Source organism: Olea europaea, unplaced genomic scaffold (genome assembly GCF_002742605.1).
Source record: "Olea europaea var. sylvestris unplaced genomic scaffold, O_europaea_v1 scaffold1257, whole genome shotgun sequence".
In the NCBI taxonomy this organism is placed as follows: domain Eukaryota; kingdom Viridiplantae; phylum Streptophyta; class Magnoliopsida; order Lamiales; family Oleaceae; genus Olea; species Olea europaea.
The window spans coordinates 34046-54212 of NW_019230013.1; the positions used below are offsets into that span (position 1 = coordinate 34046).

The 20167-nt window shown below is 34.7% G+C and overlaps 1 protein-coding gene across 3 annotated transcripts; it reads right to left on the reverse strand.

Moving 5' to 3' along the window:
- Window positions 1–7464: 7464 nt before the first annotated feature.
- On the reverse strand, window positions 7465–14080 carry LOC111374493 (protein HAIKU1-like). 3 transcript variants are annotated; one of them, XM_022997162.1, is made up of 3 exons: window positions 12229–14080; window positions 9909–9979; window positions 7465–7756 (listed from the first exon to the last, which is right to left on the reverse strand). In XM_022997162.1, exon 1 carries the CDS (start codon window positions 13547–13549, stop codon window positions 12542–12544), a length of 1008 nt encoding a protein of 335 aa, XP_022852930.1. In that variant the 5' UTR covers window positions 13550–14080; the 3' UTR covers window positions 7465–7756; window positions 9909–9979; window positions 12229–12541. The 3 variants fall into 3 exon arrangements, with proteins under 3 accessions (XP_022852930.1, XP_022852928.1, XP_022852929.1); XM_022997160.1 differs by lacking the exon at window positions 9909–9979; XM_022997161.1 differs by lacking the exons at window positions 7465–7756; window positions 9909–9979 and adding an exon at window positions 7776–7861.
- Window positions 14081–20167: the final 6087 nt, after the last annotated feature.

Below are 20167 nucleotides of genomic sequence, written 5' to 3' on the forward strand. Positions count from 1 at the left end.
TTAAGAAAAGAAGTAAAATCAATACACAAATTAATTAACTACCTAAAGCTTGAGAATTGAAATTAACAGTTTAAATCTCACATTGCTTCATTTGTCCTGACGAATAATTTAATTACTCATTATAAAAAGAAGAAAAACACAAAAAACTATTGAAATATGTACATCGTCGGGTATATTGAAAAAAGGAGAAAAAGATGAATGTCTAGCACAAAGTATTTGTCTTTGTCACGCTAAAGTCTTGAAACCCTCTCCCTTATTTCTCTTTTCTCTCATCTAATTTGACCTACAATAGATCTTTATATATTGTCCAAACAATAATTCTAGTTATACAGAAATTTTTTGACAGAAGCCTTACAGAAGTTTTACATGGGAATAGGTTCCATGTGGAATAAAATAGTGCCAAAAAATGAGTTTTGTGTGGTTCGTAAAGTGTCTATATCTGTACATACAACACCTCTCTTGTCTAAATCAACTTGAAAACTGTGTGCACAGAAGGACTAAAATGCCCCCAACTAAAACAACAATTGAAAAATATAATTATCCGATCGGACTATGGGTCGACTGCAGTTTTTATACCATGAAACCTCGCTGTGGGTTCTTTTTGCATTTCCTGGCTTCAAGTTCCATGTATGGTTCTGGTCCTTTGCAGTCCAAGTCTTCAACTCCAGCAACGCCCAGTAGCTTCTACATTGGTTCCCGAATCTCCACGGTCATCCTCAAGTCTTATAAAGTGTACAAATGAGTCTCCAAACTTCTCATAAGTTGAATCTTACTCCCAAAACTTGTGGATTTTCTTCAATTGCTCTGTTAATGCTTTCCGCGCCATCAGATTTGTATTTCAATTAAACTCTAAATTTTTGTTTTTAATCCAGGTACCTTTAAATCTAGGATTTACCTATGATGATGACATCTACACTAAATTAAGTAGAAATTAGCTCATTTTGTGTGTGTGTGTGTGTGTGTGTGTGTTATTTATCAAATTTATAAATATACTTACAAAACACTTCAAAGTTAATCTCTTATTCGTCCTGAGCAAGATTATCTACTCAAATACACAAACAAATAAAAATAAAAATAAATTCATTACAGACATAGCTTTGCATAAACAATTCGTAAAAGACTTAAACAATACTACCAAAATCATTTTTTACTTGTCCGGTGCTCAACTAATGTGTGTGTATTAGATTGGTTATATCTTGAATTTGTCTCTCTCATTGATAGATGCACACTCCCAACTTGATATTTAGTTTCTCGCCTAGGGTGTTTATTCCAAGGTTTCTCTTAAAATACTCATTATTTTCCTCTCAACTGTGGTTGGATTTACCTAACAGAATCAACAATCTAGATCTAATGATTGTCCCAAGGTTTAACTGTCCCGACCTTCGAGCTTCCATGTGTGTGTGTGTGTTAGCTAAATATACTCCACATAAATATTTGACATGCAATGACTCAACACTTATCTAAATAACTAGCAACATCGGCTCAACCATCTCCAAACTATTATTTCAATTAGTTCAGTGATTTTGTTTTAAATTTATGGTATTGGTATTAACTATCTAGATCCAAAATTCCATCAACATATTTGATGATGACATTTATCTTATTTATTTTTCTAGTTGGATTTTTATTTATGTTTTGGACTCTTATTTATGTAATTGGGTTTGTATTGGCCCAAGTTCATTCTCATTAAGGTTATGTTTTACTATTTAAATCTAATTTGCCATGTAATTTCCCTCAGTTAATGAATAAATAAACTTTTTAATGGTTTGTGGCGAAATTTCCCTTTTCTTATTTTCTTCTATTTCTTCTACTTCTTCTGTTGATTCTTCTTCATCTACTGTTTCTTCCCTTAATCTCCTCACCTCTATAGATATGTTCTCGTTTTCAATTAATTGTTCCAATTGGTGCTGCATCAATATCCTATCAGTGTAACCAACCAAAAATAATGATTACGACTTGTGTTCAAGATTATCACGATCTCTCATGGATAAGGATATTAACAAAACACAAGGAGCATCACCTAACCACAATTTATGGATCAAAATAATTTCAAATATCTCTTACAACATAACTGACCTGATAACAAATAAAATCACACATAATCCAAACATAGAAAAAGAAAAACAAAAGTCAGATCATACCACCACACTTTAGTCGATCATTGTCCTCCATTTGAGCAAATTAAACAAAAGATTTTACTAGATTTTCTTTTGAATGGCCTAGGCGTTCTCCTCTTCTTAATTTTCATCGTATTCTTCCTCCATTGCAAGTTGTTCATCATTCTTATGCCTTCTTCAATGTCCTACTGACTATCTAACAGTCGTAAGGTGAAGAATGGGCACTCTCTTCTTGTAAAGAGCCAATATGATGTCAGGGTAAATGAGGTTGGATCGGCCTCGTGAATGCATTCCTAAATCAAATTGAAGATATGCAATTGAAATCATGCCCTTTTATAATCCTGTCACCCCAACCGTGTAAATGTCGCTTTGGGGGAACGTCTTACGAGAGGAAGTTATGGAGGAGGCAGAGCTCATTATTTATATCTCCATGATGCACCATATGTTCCTTAGCGACAATTTCGGATTTAAGGTATAATAGCTTTGGCTACTTCATTCCAATTTGTCTTTCTGATGGTTCGAACCTCTTCAGGTAGAGCGTTCTTTATTTCCTACTTATAGAGTACTCTTTTCCAAGAATTGGAAATTTCTTCAAATGGGGTGTTGTACGCTCCTGTCTCAAATAGGTGAGTTTCTACCACTCGAGTGGTGTGGTGGCAAATTGGTTTTGTTACATTCTTGAGGTGTTCAATAACCTCACCTGCAAATAGCTAGAGATTTTCGACCTCCGTGAAATTGCCTTCAACTTGGGAATTACTGGGGACACTTTTAGATCCAGTTACTTGTTTTGTGGAACGAGCTAATTTTGGATGATTTCAGAGACTAAAAATGAACGTTGGCCTTATCGAAGGCCCGCCTTCTAGCATAATAATAATAGTGGGTAACTGTTAGAATATTGTGAAGAAAATTACAATTTTATATTTGATGGTGTTTTGTAACGCATTCCCAAGAAAAATTAAGATCAACCATTTTAGTTGGGCCTTCCCTCATTATGTAGGCTTCATGACATGAGCTTGCCACTCTCTATTTTGTCAAGCTACAGTGACTATTCTTGAGTTGTGTGCCATCACCCTTTTAAACGGTTTCATTGATTGATAAGTTTGATTAGATTATACCATCATAACATTTAGGTTTTTACCCGTGGTATAGATCATCTTTACCTCTTTACCTGCAATCTAGACAATTATCATCATCATTATTATTTTTCCTTTATAGATGATTATGGCGTTACACCTTCATGTCTTTGATTAGTTGTCATGGGAAATGTTGATACCAATGGGGAACATTCCTTCACTTTATTCTTAACGATATTTTTAGATGATGGCTGTTTTTAACTGTTCCAACTAGTTGAGTTCTATGGTCCAACTTCATCTCAAAATCAAGGATTTAAGCTTATTTAATCTCTTTGAAGTGAGTCCGCACTCGGCCTAAAGTGACCTTTTAAGATCGAACACCAACAAAGTTATTTACACTGCACATTTTCAAATGACAAAAAACTTTTGTATTCAACCTAGAAGGTGAGGATTTAAATATTGAACCCTTAATTGTTGTTTTGTAAATGCTTAAACTTTCATTGTATTAAAGTTTTTTGGCCTTAAATTTGTTACCATTGAGGTATAATAAAAATAATGATCACATGAACTCGAGGATATTATATGAACGAAACAACCACCAATCGAGTGAGAAATTGATTGAATAGTTGTAAAATCAAATTAGAGACATAATCGAATTAACATGCTCTTCTTTGACCTTAACATTAGAAGTTGCTAGCAAGTGATTTTGAGTGAAAACTTAGAAAAATAACAGTAAAGCAAAGCAAAGAAATCATCATCATATCACTCTGGCATGCAGAATGCAATGTACGTAAAATTGCGTTTGTGCAGAATCTCATTGGCTAGTAAAGTCGAACAAAAATTCCTACCTATTGATAAATCGAGCTAATGTTTATTGAGTATTTTGGTTTAAAAATGCTTCACACCCAAAACAAAAAAAAAAACAAAAAAAAGGAGAGCGTCCTTGATAATTGCATCATTGTGCCTAGGCTCAATTTGAGTTGATTTACATAAGCTTCTCGATTTGGGTCAATTACTATGTAATCCAATTGAATCGGGTCACGTTAAATTGCAGGTTAAACATCCAACCTAATTCCACTCAACCCAAACCAACTCACATGTAACTTTTATTGCTTGCAATTTGAAATTTACTATACGGTCTAATTTCAAACTTGATATTTGCATAGCAAACTCGATATTTATCTAACATACTCGACTTTGGTATACGAAGCTCAAAATCTATCCATCGAATTCAAGATTAGTCCACTAAAAAGATTAGTCCGCTAAACTAGAGATTTGACTTACTAACTCATCAAATATCTACAAAATTCGATATTTAATTTTTGATTAATTTGGACCTTACCAAATCAATTTTGGCTAATTCAATTTCTACAACATGATTGGAACAATTTGGGCCTCAATTCACCCAAACCGTCTTGAACAGTTTGATATTAGATTATGCCAAAATCGACCCGATCATACCCATGCTAGCCGTTGGCCAATTTACCCATCGACAAACACTAGTATGAAAAAAATGCTATGATGTATTTACTTATTTTCTAAATATGAATAAATGTCAATAATTTTTATTTTTTTTTTAATTTTGTGCTCAACATTATTTAACATTTTTGAGTAAATACTAAAAGGTTCGAGTTTATATGAAATTATAGATCAGTCACATAAATTGGGCACGTATTGAAAACATAATGATTTATAATTTAAATAATTGTCCATAACGGATGAGTAAAGTAGAAGTTACTCTCTGGGACTTTACCCACCTCACAAATTTGCTGGTAGTTTCTCTTGAATGTAGAAATTATTATGATATTGATACCTCAGCATCTTAAAAGTATAGAGATGACAGAACACCAAGTGCACAGTTCAACATGGAGGAGCTAAGTTTCCCGAGTATTCAGAAACTAGCTATCGCAGAGTTGGCAATTTCAACACACACACTCATTTTAACATCATCCTAGGATAAGCCAAGCATTGATATGTACTATTTGCTACAACCCCAAAAACAAACACTAAACCAAGAAGTATACTTCTCTTGAGTACAAGACAAGAAACTCACACAATTTGAAACTTCGTTGTGCACAAGCACAGTAACAACGCTTCCACTCCATATCACAAAATGGGTAACTCCACCACCAAGGAGATAGTTCCACAGGTATTTGGAAACAAGATATATCAGAGTTAAACAATTTTAAAACACAGACAACTCATTTCTGCGTCTTCCCTTGATAAGCCAAGCATTGCACTAATTGCCACATGGCATCACTCCCAACACCAAACCAAGAAAGTATACTTTACTCCAATACAAAGACAAGAAGCTCAGACGAATTGTAACTTCATTTTCCACTAATCACGGTAACAAGGCCCCCACCCCGACTCCACAAATAGGGGTAACTCAACATCAAGGAGGCAAGTTTCACAATTACCAGAAACTAGATATCACACTTCCATTTGTACCCCAAAAAAGGAATATAAAAACTACACAGAACCATTGTCTTACAAAGACTTGATATATCACAAAGATGCTCTAGGACCCGCTATGTGACAGGGAAATCAACATTGCCCTGACTCACTATTGAAAACCGTCACTTGACAACGATACTCATGGAACACTATTACTTAGTCTTCCATGTGTAGAGAGGTCTTCATCAGGATGCTTTAGTTTGAAACTCTAGATTCTATCCATCCCAGAGAGTAATTGTCTCATGATCACCTTAAATTTTATGTTAAAGCTTTTGACTCAGATGAGTACAAGACTCTCGAGTTGGAGACTAAGAAGAGGAGGACTATTACCAAAAGACAGGAAAGTTAAAGCAATGAGATTTGAAGTAGCAATTAACTCTCCTCCAGGTCAGGACATACATGAAAGCACAATGGCTTTTGAATACAAAATAGTTAAGACAAATATAGCTCCAGCTGAGTAACCACTATGATTTTCAAATGCTCACAAATCTACCAACTAAAATATTCACAAGCATGAAATACCAACAAAACTATAACAGAATAAAATGGCAACTACTTTTGTTTCGTATGAATCTTTGAACAAAATGAAATGTTGAATATTATGAAATTACAACAATGGTGGTGTCTCGTGAAAAGATCCTTTTTCACTCCAGTTAGCCTTGGGCAGATTTTAATGATATGTTCTATTGGGACTGGATGATCTTAACAGGTAAATCAACAAACTCCAAAGCCCTTTCTTGCCACAAACGAGTACTTGGAACAAGGGCAAAGATTTTCTTGGTGACGGTATCAATATTGATGATGTAACATTGTTGATCACAACATTAACAATGTATCATTTCTAGCATATCAAAAATTACAAAAGGTCATTCCACCTCTGCCTATCTTCGTACATGGCGCCAAACTTGATAAACAAGGAGGGCCCAGATATGTAGTTTAATAGTTAATGTAAAACGAGGTGATATCAACAATGATAAAGGATCATTCTGAACAATGATTTTTAGGTACTTTGTATTATTAGTAACAAGGATAGAGGAATGAAGATGTGCATATGGTTATGGTGACAAAATGTTACAAGTGTTATTGAAAATTTATATGACATGTACGTACTACCAAGTTAAAGGCAAATTCTGCAGAAGGATTATTTAGAACTATGCTATACAGAACTGAGTACTAGGCTGCTAACAGTCAAAATCTTGAGGGCATTCAGATGCATATATGGTCCCACTAGAATCTAGGAAATAGAAACAAAGATGTACATCACCAAGTGGATGTAGACTAATTGTGGACAAATTAAGCAAAGAATGACTTCCTGCTTGGGGCGTGTCTTGCATAAATCTAAAGAATCTTAGTTCATGAAATCAATGTCATTCCAGTAGAATAAGCTAGAAGAAAGAGATTTCGACAAAAACAAACATAAACTATTGTCGATGCAAAAGATTTAATTTCATTGAATCTTTCAATAGTTGCAAATGACGCAAGCAGTTGATGTAGCTTATTACAAGCTTACAATGTTGTTGTTGGACAAAGATAATCCTCAAGACAATGATGATGATGATCAGGGACAGAGCCTGGGGGCCCAAAAATAATAATGATGATGTATATACATATACATACATACATACATACATACATACATACATACATACATACACACACACACATACACTGGGGGATACTTGGGAAAAAAAATTCCATATAAAATTTTTTTAACCTTAGAAAACTAAATGGGGCTTAGGGTGGGCCTTTGATGATGATGATGATGATGATTATAGGATGACTTAATAAACATCTTTTAAACTTCTTAACTATTAGAATCACTCAATCCAATCCATGTTCCCACCCCTCTTACTCTTCACATGAACTCCACATGAAAATGTAATGTGTTAGAACTACACACTAGAATCATTACCAAAAAAGAACTATTACAAAGAGCTACAATCAGAAAATGAAGAAACTAGTCAAATTCTATTGATCTTATGAAAACGAAAGGCAATTCAAGAAATAGGGCCATAAATGGCTACAATAAAGAAAATATTGCAAGGCTTGGTGTCCTTCTAGTCCCACTTGTTGGCTCTTAATCACATTGAGCAACCATAGCTTGAGTATCTACACAGATTGAGGGCAATGGTAGACAATCAGAGTATGGAAGTCATTTACAGAGCACATTATGATGTTGCATGCAGCTTTGGAGGGAAAATTCCTGCTCAATAGCTGCATAATCAAACAGTACACTAACTATTCTATGTACAAGTTAACATGAATATATATTTACTCAATGTAATGTAACTAGAAAAATCTAAAGAAAAACAAGGTAAAATGGTTATGAATGCTCATATACATTGTTTATGGGATGAAGAGTCGGGGTTCAATTGTAGTGTGCTAATGACAGAATGCTGAGAGAGGTTCCATATCAGTGCAATTATAGGACAGGATTTCTAGTATATTCCTTACACGACTACCTAAAATTTTACTTCACTCACGTAATAAGGAAAACAGAATACTTGTTTCTAGTAGAGGACTGCTAAGGCTCATAATTTTTTTTGACTGCGAGGACCTAAGATGCTCGGACTCGGGTACGGGTATCGGGTACGGGTATGTATCAAAGCGTCAGATCTTTTATTTTCTAAAATGTGGGATACAGGGACATGGCTAAAAAGAGTCCAAATTTAGGACACGGGTACGTGGGTACGTTTTTCAAACTTCAATTTTGTTTTTTAGATTTTTTTTTTATATTGTCGTATTTTTTTAGTTAAAAATGATGAATTGAAATTTTTTTTTTTTAAAAATGATTAATTTTATTGTTTGAATATTTTATTAAACTAGAATATGATTGGTGTAAAAATAATTACATTATTAGCCCACTCATATCCATTTCCCAAACTCCAATTAAATCCATCTATATCCAATATCAATATTATTAGCCCAATAAAAATGGCCCAACCTCCAATTAAATCCATCCACATCCATATTATTAACCCAACCCACTTCCATATCATTAGCTCCAATCAAAATGGCCCAACTCCAATTAAACCCAAGTCTCTTCTTTCATTCCTGTCTCCGTCTCCCCATCTTCCATCTTCCTTCTTCTCCTTAACGATTCTAGGGTTCCACCGGAAGATAGCCAGCAGATTTTGGACCAAAGATCGCCGGCGGCGGGGCGCTAACCTGCTATTTCTTTACACATACCTTCCATCTCCATCCAATAAGGTAAATTTTCAAATTTTCTTAAGATTTCTTGTCGGGTCCGATTGAAATTGGAAGAATCAGACCCGTATTCCGTACCGGTACCCGTGTCGTGTCGTGTCGACACGGGTACTTCGGCCGAAATGAAGAGTCCGAGCATCTAAGGCGAGGACCCATTGACTGGTAACTTTGATTTGCTTAGAATAGTCAAGAATACCTTTCCAAAGCTATACACATCAACACAAGTTCTCCACAAGTAACCTTTTGCGTTCAAAATGCACATTCCACCTAATATTGTCCTCAATGGTTGAAGAAGTTTATATTGTCGTATTTTTTTAGTTAAAAATGATGAATTGAAATTTTTTTTTTTAAAAATGATTAATTTTATTGTTTGAATATTTTATTAAACTAGAATATGATTGGTGTAAAAATAATTACATTATTAGTCCACTCATATCCATTTCCCAAACTCCAATTAAATCCATGTATATCCAATATCAATATTATTAGCCCAATAAAAATGGCCCAACCTCCAATTAAATCCATCCACATCCATATTATTAACCCAACCCACTTCCATATCATTAGCTCCAATCAAAATGGCCCAACTCCAATTAAACCCAAGTCTCTTCTTTCATTCCTGTCTCCGTCTCCCCATCTTCCATCTTCCTTCTCATAACAGTACAGACATACATACATACATATATATATATGTGTGCGTGTGTGTGTGTGTGTGTGTGTGGAGAGAGAGAGTTAAACAATCATAAATATTTTCTTTTGTTTGAAGGGGAAGTCAGGTTAAGATGAAAAAGGAGAATATGACAGCAAGACTCTGTAGAACCTATGATGCAAACTAAGTCATGATGTACAAGACCCAATAAGGTAAATTTTCAATTTTTCTTAAGATTTTTTGCCGGGTCCGATTGAAATTGGAAGAATCGGACCCGTATTCCGTACCGGTACCCGTGTCGTGTCGTGTCGACACGGGTACTTCGGCCGAAATGAAGAGTCCGAGCATCTAAGGCGAGGACCCATTGACTGGTAACTTTGATTTGCTTAGAATAGTCAAGAATACCTTTCCAAAGCTATACGCATCAACACAAGTTCTCCACAAGTAACCTTTTGCGTTCAAAATGCACATTCCACCTAATATTGTCCTCAATGGTTGAAGAAGTTGAAGTAACAGGACAAAAGCGAAGTGTTAAATTTTGAGACCAAAATAGAATCGACCATAGGTGCAATTTTACAAACAAAATATATTATAAATCTAAATCTTTGGCCATGGAAGAGGTTATTTAGATTCGCAACCTCCCTAATAATATACATCGAGCCCTGCACTCTAGATTAACAAGCATTCATATCATTAAATGAACATCAAATAACTATAATTCATGTGCATAACAGTACAGACATACATACATACATATATATATATGTGTGCGTGTGTGTGTGTGTGTGTGTGTGGAGAGAGAGAGTTAAACAATCATAAATATTTTCTTTTGTTTGAAGGGGAAGTCAGGTTAAGATGAAAAAGGAGAATATGACAGCAAGACTCTGTAGAACCTATGATGCAAACTAAGTCATGATGTACAAGAGATCAACGGAATCGATAGTTAAACCCATCATCAGTTGTAGAGGATTGTGTATGAAGAATATATCGATAACATTGTGTATGAAGAATATATCGATAACATACTATCAGAATCAAAAAAGAAAAATAAAAATAAAACAAAACAGCATCTATGATAATGCTTGACAATGAGGCATGTAAATCACACCATAAGGTGATAATCTTGCTTGACAAAGGTGAGGACATCCATTGAAGACAAAAATAAAACTAAGCCCCCATTTGTTTCTCATCTTTTGGAAAATGTGAATGAAAAATATAGTCGTTATGGGCCCCACACAAGAAATAAAAATTCAAATTTGGTGGCTTGATGTGATGGATAACGGTTATATTTTTCATTTTAACAATAAAAGAATGGGAATCAAACAAGGGCTAAACCTCTGTTTGGCAGGCCAATTTACAAGTAGGTTATAAGTTCAGTCAACGTTAAATGTTAACTTCACCAACACATTAAGTACTACCAATCATTTATTATTCATGTGAATAACAGTACATACATACATACATATATATATATATATATGTGTGTGTGTGTGTGTGTGTGTGTGTGTGTGTGTGTGGAGAGAGAGAGTTAAACAATCATAAATATTTTCTTTTGTTTGAAGGAGAAGTCAGGTTAAGATGAAAAAGGAGAATATGACAGCAAGACTCTGTAGAACCTATGATGCAAACTAAGTCATGATGTACAAGAGATCAACGGAATCGATAGTTAAACCCATCATCAGTTGTAGAGGATTGTGTATGAAGAATATATCAATAACATACTATCAGAGTCAAAAAAGAAAAATAAAAATAAAACAAAACAGCATCTATGATAATGCTTGACAATGAGGCATGTAAATCACACCATAAGGTGATAATCTTGCTTGACAAAGGTGAGGACATCCATTGAAGACAAAAATAAAACTAAGCCCCCATTTGTTTCTCATCTTTTGAAAAATGTGAATGAAAAATATAGTCGTTATGGGCCCACACAAGAAATAAAAATTCAAATTTGGTGGCTTGATGTGATGGATAACGGTTATATTTTTCATTTTAACAATAAAAGAATGGGAATCAAACAAGGGCTAAACCTCTGTTTGGCAAGCCAATTTACAAGTAGGTTATAAGTTCAGTCAACGTTAAATGTTAACTTCACCAACACATTAAGTACTACCAATCATTTATTATCCACATATGTAGTAGACCCATATTATTTCTCTTTATAAACCATTTATAAATTTGCCAAGCTAAATCTAAAGGGACAAGTGCCTCCAGAGGTTGCTGTCATAGACGACAAGAATTGTCAAATGTTTTCTGACAACCCTTGTAAATGAAACACATAAGCCAAACAACAATTCTACTGCCGAAGTGGTAGTACATTTTTCTAAATTGAATAAAAATATGAATATACATATCAACAAGTAAAATGCTAAAAATAAACTATTTTTAACATCCATCTCATCCACACATCCATCCGAGACAAACTTATTTAATTTTAATTGCAATAGCAGTTGTTACCACCACAAGAATTGCTCAGAAAGACAAATTATCAATAAGCCCAAAAAATTCACAGCTTACCAAGGAAAAAAAAATACATAGATGATTGTATATGAAAATACAAGTGCAAAAGCAAAATGATTTAACAGAAAAGTGAGAACTTTTATGCTCTTATAAAGTCACTAAGAATCTCAATTCAGACTAACTGTAAGATGAACAATATTACAAAAATGCAAAACTACTTTTTCATCAGATGGCCTACATGAATCTGCAAAGACTATAATACTACCTGCTTACATGCTGCAGCCGCCCATGTGTATGCAGAAGTGGTCCAATCTTCAGAATATCACCTGAAGTAAATCATTTTGGGCAGATAAAAACAGATTGCAGCTGTTACAGAATCCACATCTCAGAAGGCGCCTGTATAAACAAGAAAAACAACAGCAAACACGAAGACTACATACTTCCACGATGAACCGTTGCATCTCGGTGTACATTCAAATCCATAGGAGAAGCTATGATACAGAAGAAATGACTCAACATGAAGAAAGTCATAAAAAATGACAGTATTTGTATCCCTTGCGAGTCAGTAGCTTGTGCTTTTAAGAATATTCATCCCTCCATCTAGGACTTAGTAGAGGGAAAAACCCTGAAGGTGACAAAGGAAATCCATAACCAGGAGAAGGAGGTAGCTGGGGTCCAGGACCTAAAATTCCAGATTGGGGCACGGAAGAAAATGAGAAATTAGGAGTCAGAGGAGGAGGATGCTGATACCCTGGAGAAAGCAATGGATAAGGTGATCGAGGAGACAATAAATTCAAATAGCCAGTAGGTGAAGGTAAAAGGAACTGAGAAGTAGGAGAGGGTAAAAGGGGAGGAGGGCCATTCATCCTAGGGGAAGGAAGATGGGGCAAGGGGCCATTCATGCGAGGTGACGGAAGAGGGATTGGATGACCATTCATTCTTGGAGATGGGAACGGTTGCATGGTAGGATTAGGAAGCAAACCAGAACCCGCTGGCCGAGCTAGATTTTGACCAGGAACATGAGGTTGCAAGTGAGGTTGATAATGAGGCTGGGGTTGTCGGAAACCTGGATCGATGATCGAATTTTGCAGGTAGCGCATATAAGCTGATAAAGGAGACTCAGCTGTATTTGCCCAAACATCAGTAGGAGTTGGTGGGAACACAGGTGGTGAAGGTTGGCCATAATGGGCTGGAGGGGGAGGAGGTCTTGCAAAGTTGTTAGGAAGCTCCCGTACAGGGTGTGCTGATGCAGGCATTGGCATAGAAGGATGAATCGGGATTTGAGGTTGATTCATTGGTGCCAAAGGCGGAGGGCGAATTCTCTGTAATCGGTTACTTGCAGGTTTTGGAGGGTTTTGGAGAGGTCTAGATGGCGGTTCTTGAGAAGGAGATCCAGTGAGCTGCTGAACTATATTACGGAAATCATTCTTGTTAATATTGTAGACCTGGGGTTGAGGCTGTTGCCTAGCAGGGCCAGAAAAATTGGGCTGGTGTAAAGGACTCTTCTTAATGTTTTTTCCCATCTTGTTCACACCCAAATGATCAATCTGTCTATTCATCTGCCCAGGCAGATTTGAATTATCCATTTTCCCTTTTCAAGTCAACAACTATACTTCAACAATGCAAAAGCTCAATTCTTCCTGAATAAAATATCCCACTAGATTTAAAACGGTTCTAGATCTTCAAATGAACATGGCCACCTATCTTTCAAATCATTACAAAGATAAAGCGAACAATCAAAACTTCAAGATAACACAGAATCAAGACTGTATCTTTTTTCCTTTAAACCTTGAAATAATTTCGAATTTCACAAATTTACACTGTTTCGTATTCCCAGAACACTGAGAAGAAAAATACTAACTAGCAAGGTGGAATAAAAACGAAAATAAAATATCCAACTAGATGTAAACCAGTTCCAGATCTTCAAATGAACACGCCATCACTCTTTCAAATCATTCCAAAGCTGAAGCAGTTATCAAAATTCAAGACAGTACACAGTCACGACCGCAAATTTTCAAAATGAAAAAATAAAAATAAAAAAGTCCTCCCACCAAAATACCAAGTACCCGTCTTATCTCCCCTTAAACCTTGAAAACCCTTTGAATTCCACAATTTTTTGCCAGGAGGTCTAGATGGCGGTTCTTGAGAAGGAGATCCAGTGAGCTGCTGAACTATATTACGGAAATCATTCTTGTTAATATTGTAGACTTGGGGTTGAGGCTGTTGCCTAGCAGGGCCAGAAAAATTGGGCTGGTGTAAAGGACTCTTCTTAATGTTTTTTCCCATCTTGTTCACACCCAAATGATCAATCTGTCTATTCATCTGCCCAGGCAGATTTGAATTATCCATTTTCCCTTTTCAAGTCAACAACTATACTTCAACAATGCAAAAGCTCAATTCTTCCTGAATAAAATATCCCACTAGATTTAAAACGGTTCTAGATCTTCAAATGAACATGGCCACCTATCTTTCAAATCATTACAAAGATAAAGCGAACAATCAAAACTTCAAGATAACACAGAATCAAGACTGTATCTTTTTTCCTTTAAACCTTGAAATAATTTCGAATTTCACAAATTTACACTGTTTCTTATTCCCAAAACACTGAGAAGAAAAATACTAACTAGCAAGGTGGAATAAAAACGAAAATAAAATATCCCACTAGATGTAAACCAGTTCCAGATCTTCAAATGAACACGCCATCACTCTTTCAAATCATTCCAAAGCTGAAGCAGTAATCAAAATTCAAGACAGTACACAGTCACGACCGCAAATTTTCAAAATGAAAAAATAAAAATAAAAAAGTCCTCCCACCAAAATACCAAGTACCCGTCTTATCTCCCCTTAAACCTTGAAAACCCTTTGAATTCCACAATTTTTTGCCAGAACATGGAGAAGATCATTAATAGCTTGCAAGGTAGAGTAAAAATGGAAATAAACACTACCGAAAATTAAAAATAAGAGAAACCAAACCCTAGTACGGAGTAGCGGCTAAGAAGGGTGTCCACCGGTCAACGAGGAAAATGAAATGCAAACGGAAATAGAATTACGAATTTACGATAATGATTATGTGTTTTACCAGTTGGGAAAAAGATGAAATGAGCACAGTGGGGTCTCCGTTGAATGCGCGTTTTTTTTATCAAGGAGTTAAATGATCCCTCAAACTAAAATTTCAAAATGGGTTCTTAAACTATGTCGGTTTTGGCCTCTGTTAAATTTCATTTTATTTTTTTTTCTTCCTATTTTTAATCACACAATTTTTTATAAAATAACGTAAATCGAAAACATTTCCTTCCTTTCAATTACATATTTTTCAAACAAATTGATTTTTATGGTGGGAAATTGGTTTTCCTACCTACTGTAGCATTTTTATTTTTATTATTATTATTATTTTATTTTTATTTTTTTTGCAATGGAAACAAATTTTAAGAATTATTGTAAAAAATATTTCCCTTTAAATGATAATTTTCAGGTAAAACAAAGCCAAACGAACACCGAAGATAGATGATTGTCTTGAAATTTTTTTTTTTTTGTTGGCAATGGAATCAAATTTAACAAATTTAATCCCTAATACCAGTAAAATTTATCCTTTAATTGAAAATTTTCATGTAAAATAAAATCAAACGAACACCAAACAATACTTTTATTTCAACATTTTTCACGTGAAAAATTATACCAATCAAGCACAATAATTTACAATTATCAGGAAAACAATTTTAGGTAATTCAATTCCTTGAAATTCATTTTCTAAACAATTAAACAGACCCTTAGGGGGGAAATTTTGAATTGTTTCTTTAACAACAACATAGTTTTCAAAATTAATATACAATAATGGGGAAGAAAACAAGTTTTGGGGACTAAAATGGCCAAAAGTGAAAGATCACTCTACTATGCGACCGCATAGTAGAGAAATACATGCGGCCACATCCACTACAACAGGGATTTCCGAGGTTGAATTTGATTTCACTATGCAGTCGCATAGTTCATTTTCTGGGGGTGAATTTACAGTTTTTTATTCTCGTTAAAATTCTTGTGAAACCAATACGGGACACGACATATAAACCCTAAAGCCGTGAAAATAATAGGAGAATGCATTGGAAAGGGAGAAAATACAGCTTGGAGCAAATTTGGAGCCACAACAACGAAGGATTTCACCGAGATCAACAGAATTTTACTAGATTTATTGATCCAGTGATGTTTTTCTTTCAAATATCATGTATTCTGTTACTTTCTCCATGTTAGGCTACAAATCTATATACTAGGAGATCGATGAACATTGTAATGTGATTCTTAATTCATTATTTCATATTTTTGACATTAAATCACGTTTGATTATTTTGAATGGTATATATGCATTTAATTTCTTCTGCAATTAAGGGCTCGTATGAGTTTCGATGACTTGTTTCTTGTATTCGAGAGAAGGGAAATAGGTTCGACATGGTATAAATCATTGTAGGGTTTGAAAGGGGATAGAGATATACAGCTATGTCCTGCGTAAATCTCTAAGTGCTCACAAAATTACATGTATTCTTGTATATTTGAATCCGTCATAGAGATATAGACTTGTGGTATATGAGAATAGGTTCAACATTGCTCAAGAGAGAGTGATGGATATATTTAGGAGCATTGATTCTTCAAAATTTTATCGTGTTGTCAATTTGTGAACTTAGGTTTAAATTGAACATTACTTGGGGATTCACGATCCTAGTGCGTTATACAATCACTGAATACATTAAATTGCGTTCTCAATATTTAATAACATGTTAGTTCATTCAAAAATCAATTTACATTTTGTTCATTGCATGCATAATTAGCTTATGTTAAAGAGTAATTAGGTTGTAAGAGCACTTACGATAATTTAGTTTCGATTAAGGTCTAAATAAATAACATTGAACTAAATCAATCTTTGTGGGACGCCATTGGGACTCAATTTTTCACTGTAATACTTGTCACGAACCGTACACTTGCGGTGGCTTGAATCAAAAGAATAATTTCGTGATCAAGTTTTTAGCGCCATTGTCGGAGATTGAGTATTAAGTTGATTTTATTTTTCTAGGCACTAATTCAAAATTTAATTTTTAATTTTTTTAATTTTCCATTTTTAGGTTATTTTATTTTATTTTGTTTAGTTATTCAATTTGTTTAAATCGAAGTGCTACTATTGGTTTTCTCGCAAAGTTACATGTCAAGATTGACTGGAGGAGAATTGATTCTAGCAGATCTGAAAATTGAGCGGACCTTTCATCAATTGCAATGAGAGAACAGAGACGCACATCAACAACAATGGGAACCAATGGCTAATGTGCAGAACAATCCCATCTTTCAAGCCAATGAAGAAGGGACGGTGGACGAAGACAATATGCTCATAGGAGATTTCCTAACTCCTCAAATAATTCAAAACCAATCCAACATAGTCTACCTACCGTTTGGATAGCCCAACTTCCAACTAAAAACAAACGTGATACAACTGTTTCAGAATGGACACTTATTTTATGTAGAGCTGAGAAGAACCCACATACGCGCGTCTCTCGGTTCTTTGAGATGTGTTAACAATTCAGGTATCAAGGTATCTCATACGACACAATCAGATTGAGGTTGTTTCCACATACACTGCGGGATAAGGCAATTGAATGGCTCCACTCCAAACCGATTGCCAGGATTACTACATGGAATGATCTGGCACAGAAATTCTATACCAAGTTCTTCCCGCCCACCAAGATTGCAAAGCTCAAGCATGACATATCTGTCTTCCGTCAAGGTGAATCTGAGTTTTTTTATGAAGCCTGGAATAGATTTAAAAGATCAATAAGGGACTCCAGACGCAGTACTTCTATGCGAGACTACTTCCGAATTTCAAAAGCATGGTTGACTCTTCAACTAACAAGTCACTGTCCACTAAAACCGTTGATGAGGCTTACAAGTTATTCAAAGAGGACACCGGGGATTTATGAGGTAGATGCATACTTAGCTTTATCAGCAAGGATTGGCTTGTTGTTCCATGATAAGTGTGTTTTTGCACACTTATTTTATACCTAAAATAAGCCTAAATATTGATCAAATGAGCGAATTCTACTCACAATTAGGTAATATTTTCTTCTAGGCCAAAAATTACCCATTGAAAGTGAACAAGGTAAAAATGAAGGAAAAAGGACCAAAAGCGTAAAAAAATTGTGAAGTTGGGGATCGAAGTGCACAAGTGCCAAAATTTAAGGACTTTGGAGTGCAAATTATGGAGGGCAAAATTGATATAAAAATCAAAATCTGGGGACCAAATTGTAGAAAATCGAAGTTGAGAGACTTAGTATGCAATTATCTCAAGGACTTGACTACAAAATGACAATTTTTTATTTATTTTTTTTGCATTGAAAACAGAAACCGAGCGCCTAAACGCCATTGTTCCGGTGCCTAGGTACATTTTTTTATAATAAAAAAGGGTCCGGGGCCATTTTGTTTATTTTTCAAAACTTCAGGGACCATGGTTGCAATTTTGCTAGTTTTATAATTAAAACCAGCAATTGGGTCTGGTAATCTTCATTCCGCTTCTTCCGCAGGTTTTGCTGCTTCTTTTATTTTTTTTTCTTTTCTTTTTCTTTCTTCCCTTTTCATTTCTTTTTCTTCCTTTAAATTTTCTTGGCATTTTGGAAGTAAAATCAAGAGCACAAAAGAGAATACATCTAAAGATTTGGAAAATTCATAGTCAAGCTTCAAAAAGGGTTTCATCTATAACTTTCATTTTCTTATTTATTCTGTCATATTTGTAATGTATTGTATGTAATATTCTCCTTTTGATCATTTGTATAAAATGGGCTAATTGATTGTGTTAGAATTTATGGTATTAATTTTACCTAGTTTTAATTAATTTTGAAATTTGCTCTTTAATTTAAGTTATTTATTTTCATGTGTTTCTACTATTGTATTTATTTCATTTTCATTTATGTAGCAAATGAATAATTGTGTCTAGTGACTTGTACACCGTTCGAGAAATTATTGTGCATTTTAGACTAAATAGTAGAAACTCTGGGTTTGTGTAGGGGATAGGATATACTCCTATTCCTAGACGATCCATTGAGTTATTTTCTCAAATATTTAATGCGATTGTTTGGTTTTAATCGATATACAGATATAGTAGGTTAAACCAATCAATTATGGTTAATTTCGCTCGAGAGAGGTAATTGACTAAAATTGAAAAATCGGGCCTCACATAGTAAATGAGTAATTCGTTAATTAACTCATGGAAAAATTAATTAGGTAACAGTTAAACGAAACCATGAATCCCAACTACATTTGCTTCCGGAATTTCTAAGATTTTTATATTTTCTTATTTTGTAGGTTTTTAGTTAATTTCCTTATTTAAAATTATATTTTTAATTGTGTGTGTTTATTTTTATTGTTTGAATTAAGTTAATTAAAGTTGTATAATCTAAAGTAAACATTCCTCGAGAGATCGACAATCTGGACTCAAAATGTTCATTTTATTATTTGAATGTGACTCGTGCATCTGCAGTGTAGTATTTTAGTGAATATTTCATAAAGTGGAATGTATGTCACAATTAGCACATGAAGCACAAATTAAGAGGGTCAATTGTGAAGAATGTAGAGGTGAACATGTCACAGCAGAGTGTCCAATATTGATACAAGGAATTGAGCAGGCAGACTTTGCACAGTGAGGACAACGTCAACAAAATAATCCATATGGAGACATATAATCCAAGTTGGAAGAAACACCCTAATTTCTCTTGGAGTAACTAGAACCAAAACAGGCCAGAGGGTCAATTCCAACAGCAAGAGAAGAAGCCTCAACTAGAAGAGATGTTCGGAAAATTCATGGAAAAGACTAATCAGTACATGGAAGCCAATAATAAGTTTATGAGAAAAATCGAAGCCACTCTTCAAGATCAAAATGTTGCCATAAAAAATCTGGAGACTCAAATGGGATAGATAGTAGTTGTTTTGACTGGCAGAGCACCATGAAGTTTGCTTAACAACCCAAAAATCAACACAAGGGAGCATGCAAAGGCATTACAACTTGAAGTGGGGTGCAACTACCTGAAATACATGTCAAGAGGCATGGTGTAAATGGATAAACAACACCTTTTGCAGAAGAAGAGATTGTGGAACAGGATGAACAACCAAAGAAATCAACTCCAAATGAAAGTTCAGAGAAATCACAGGATAAGGCCACAGCTACAGTCAATCCATATAAG

Excerpts from the sequence above, each read along its gene's own strand:
- LOC111374493 (XM_022997160.1), bottom strand. The coding sequence starts at position 13,549 with ATGGATAATTCAAATCTGCCTGGGCAGATGAATAGACAGATTGATCAT.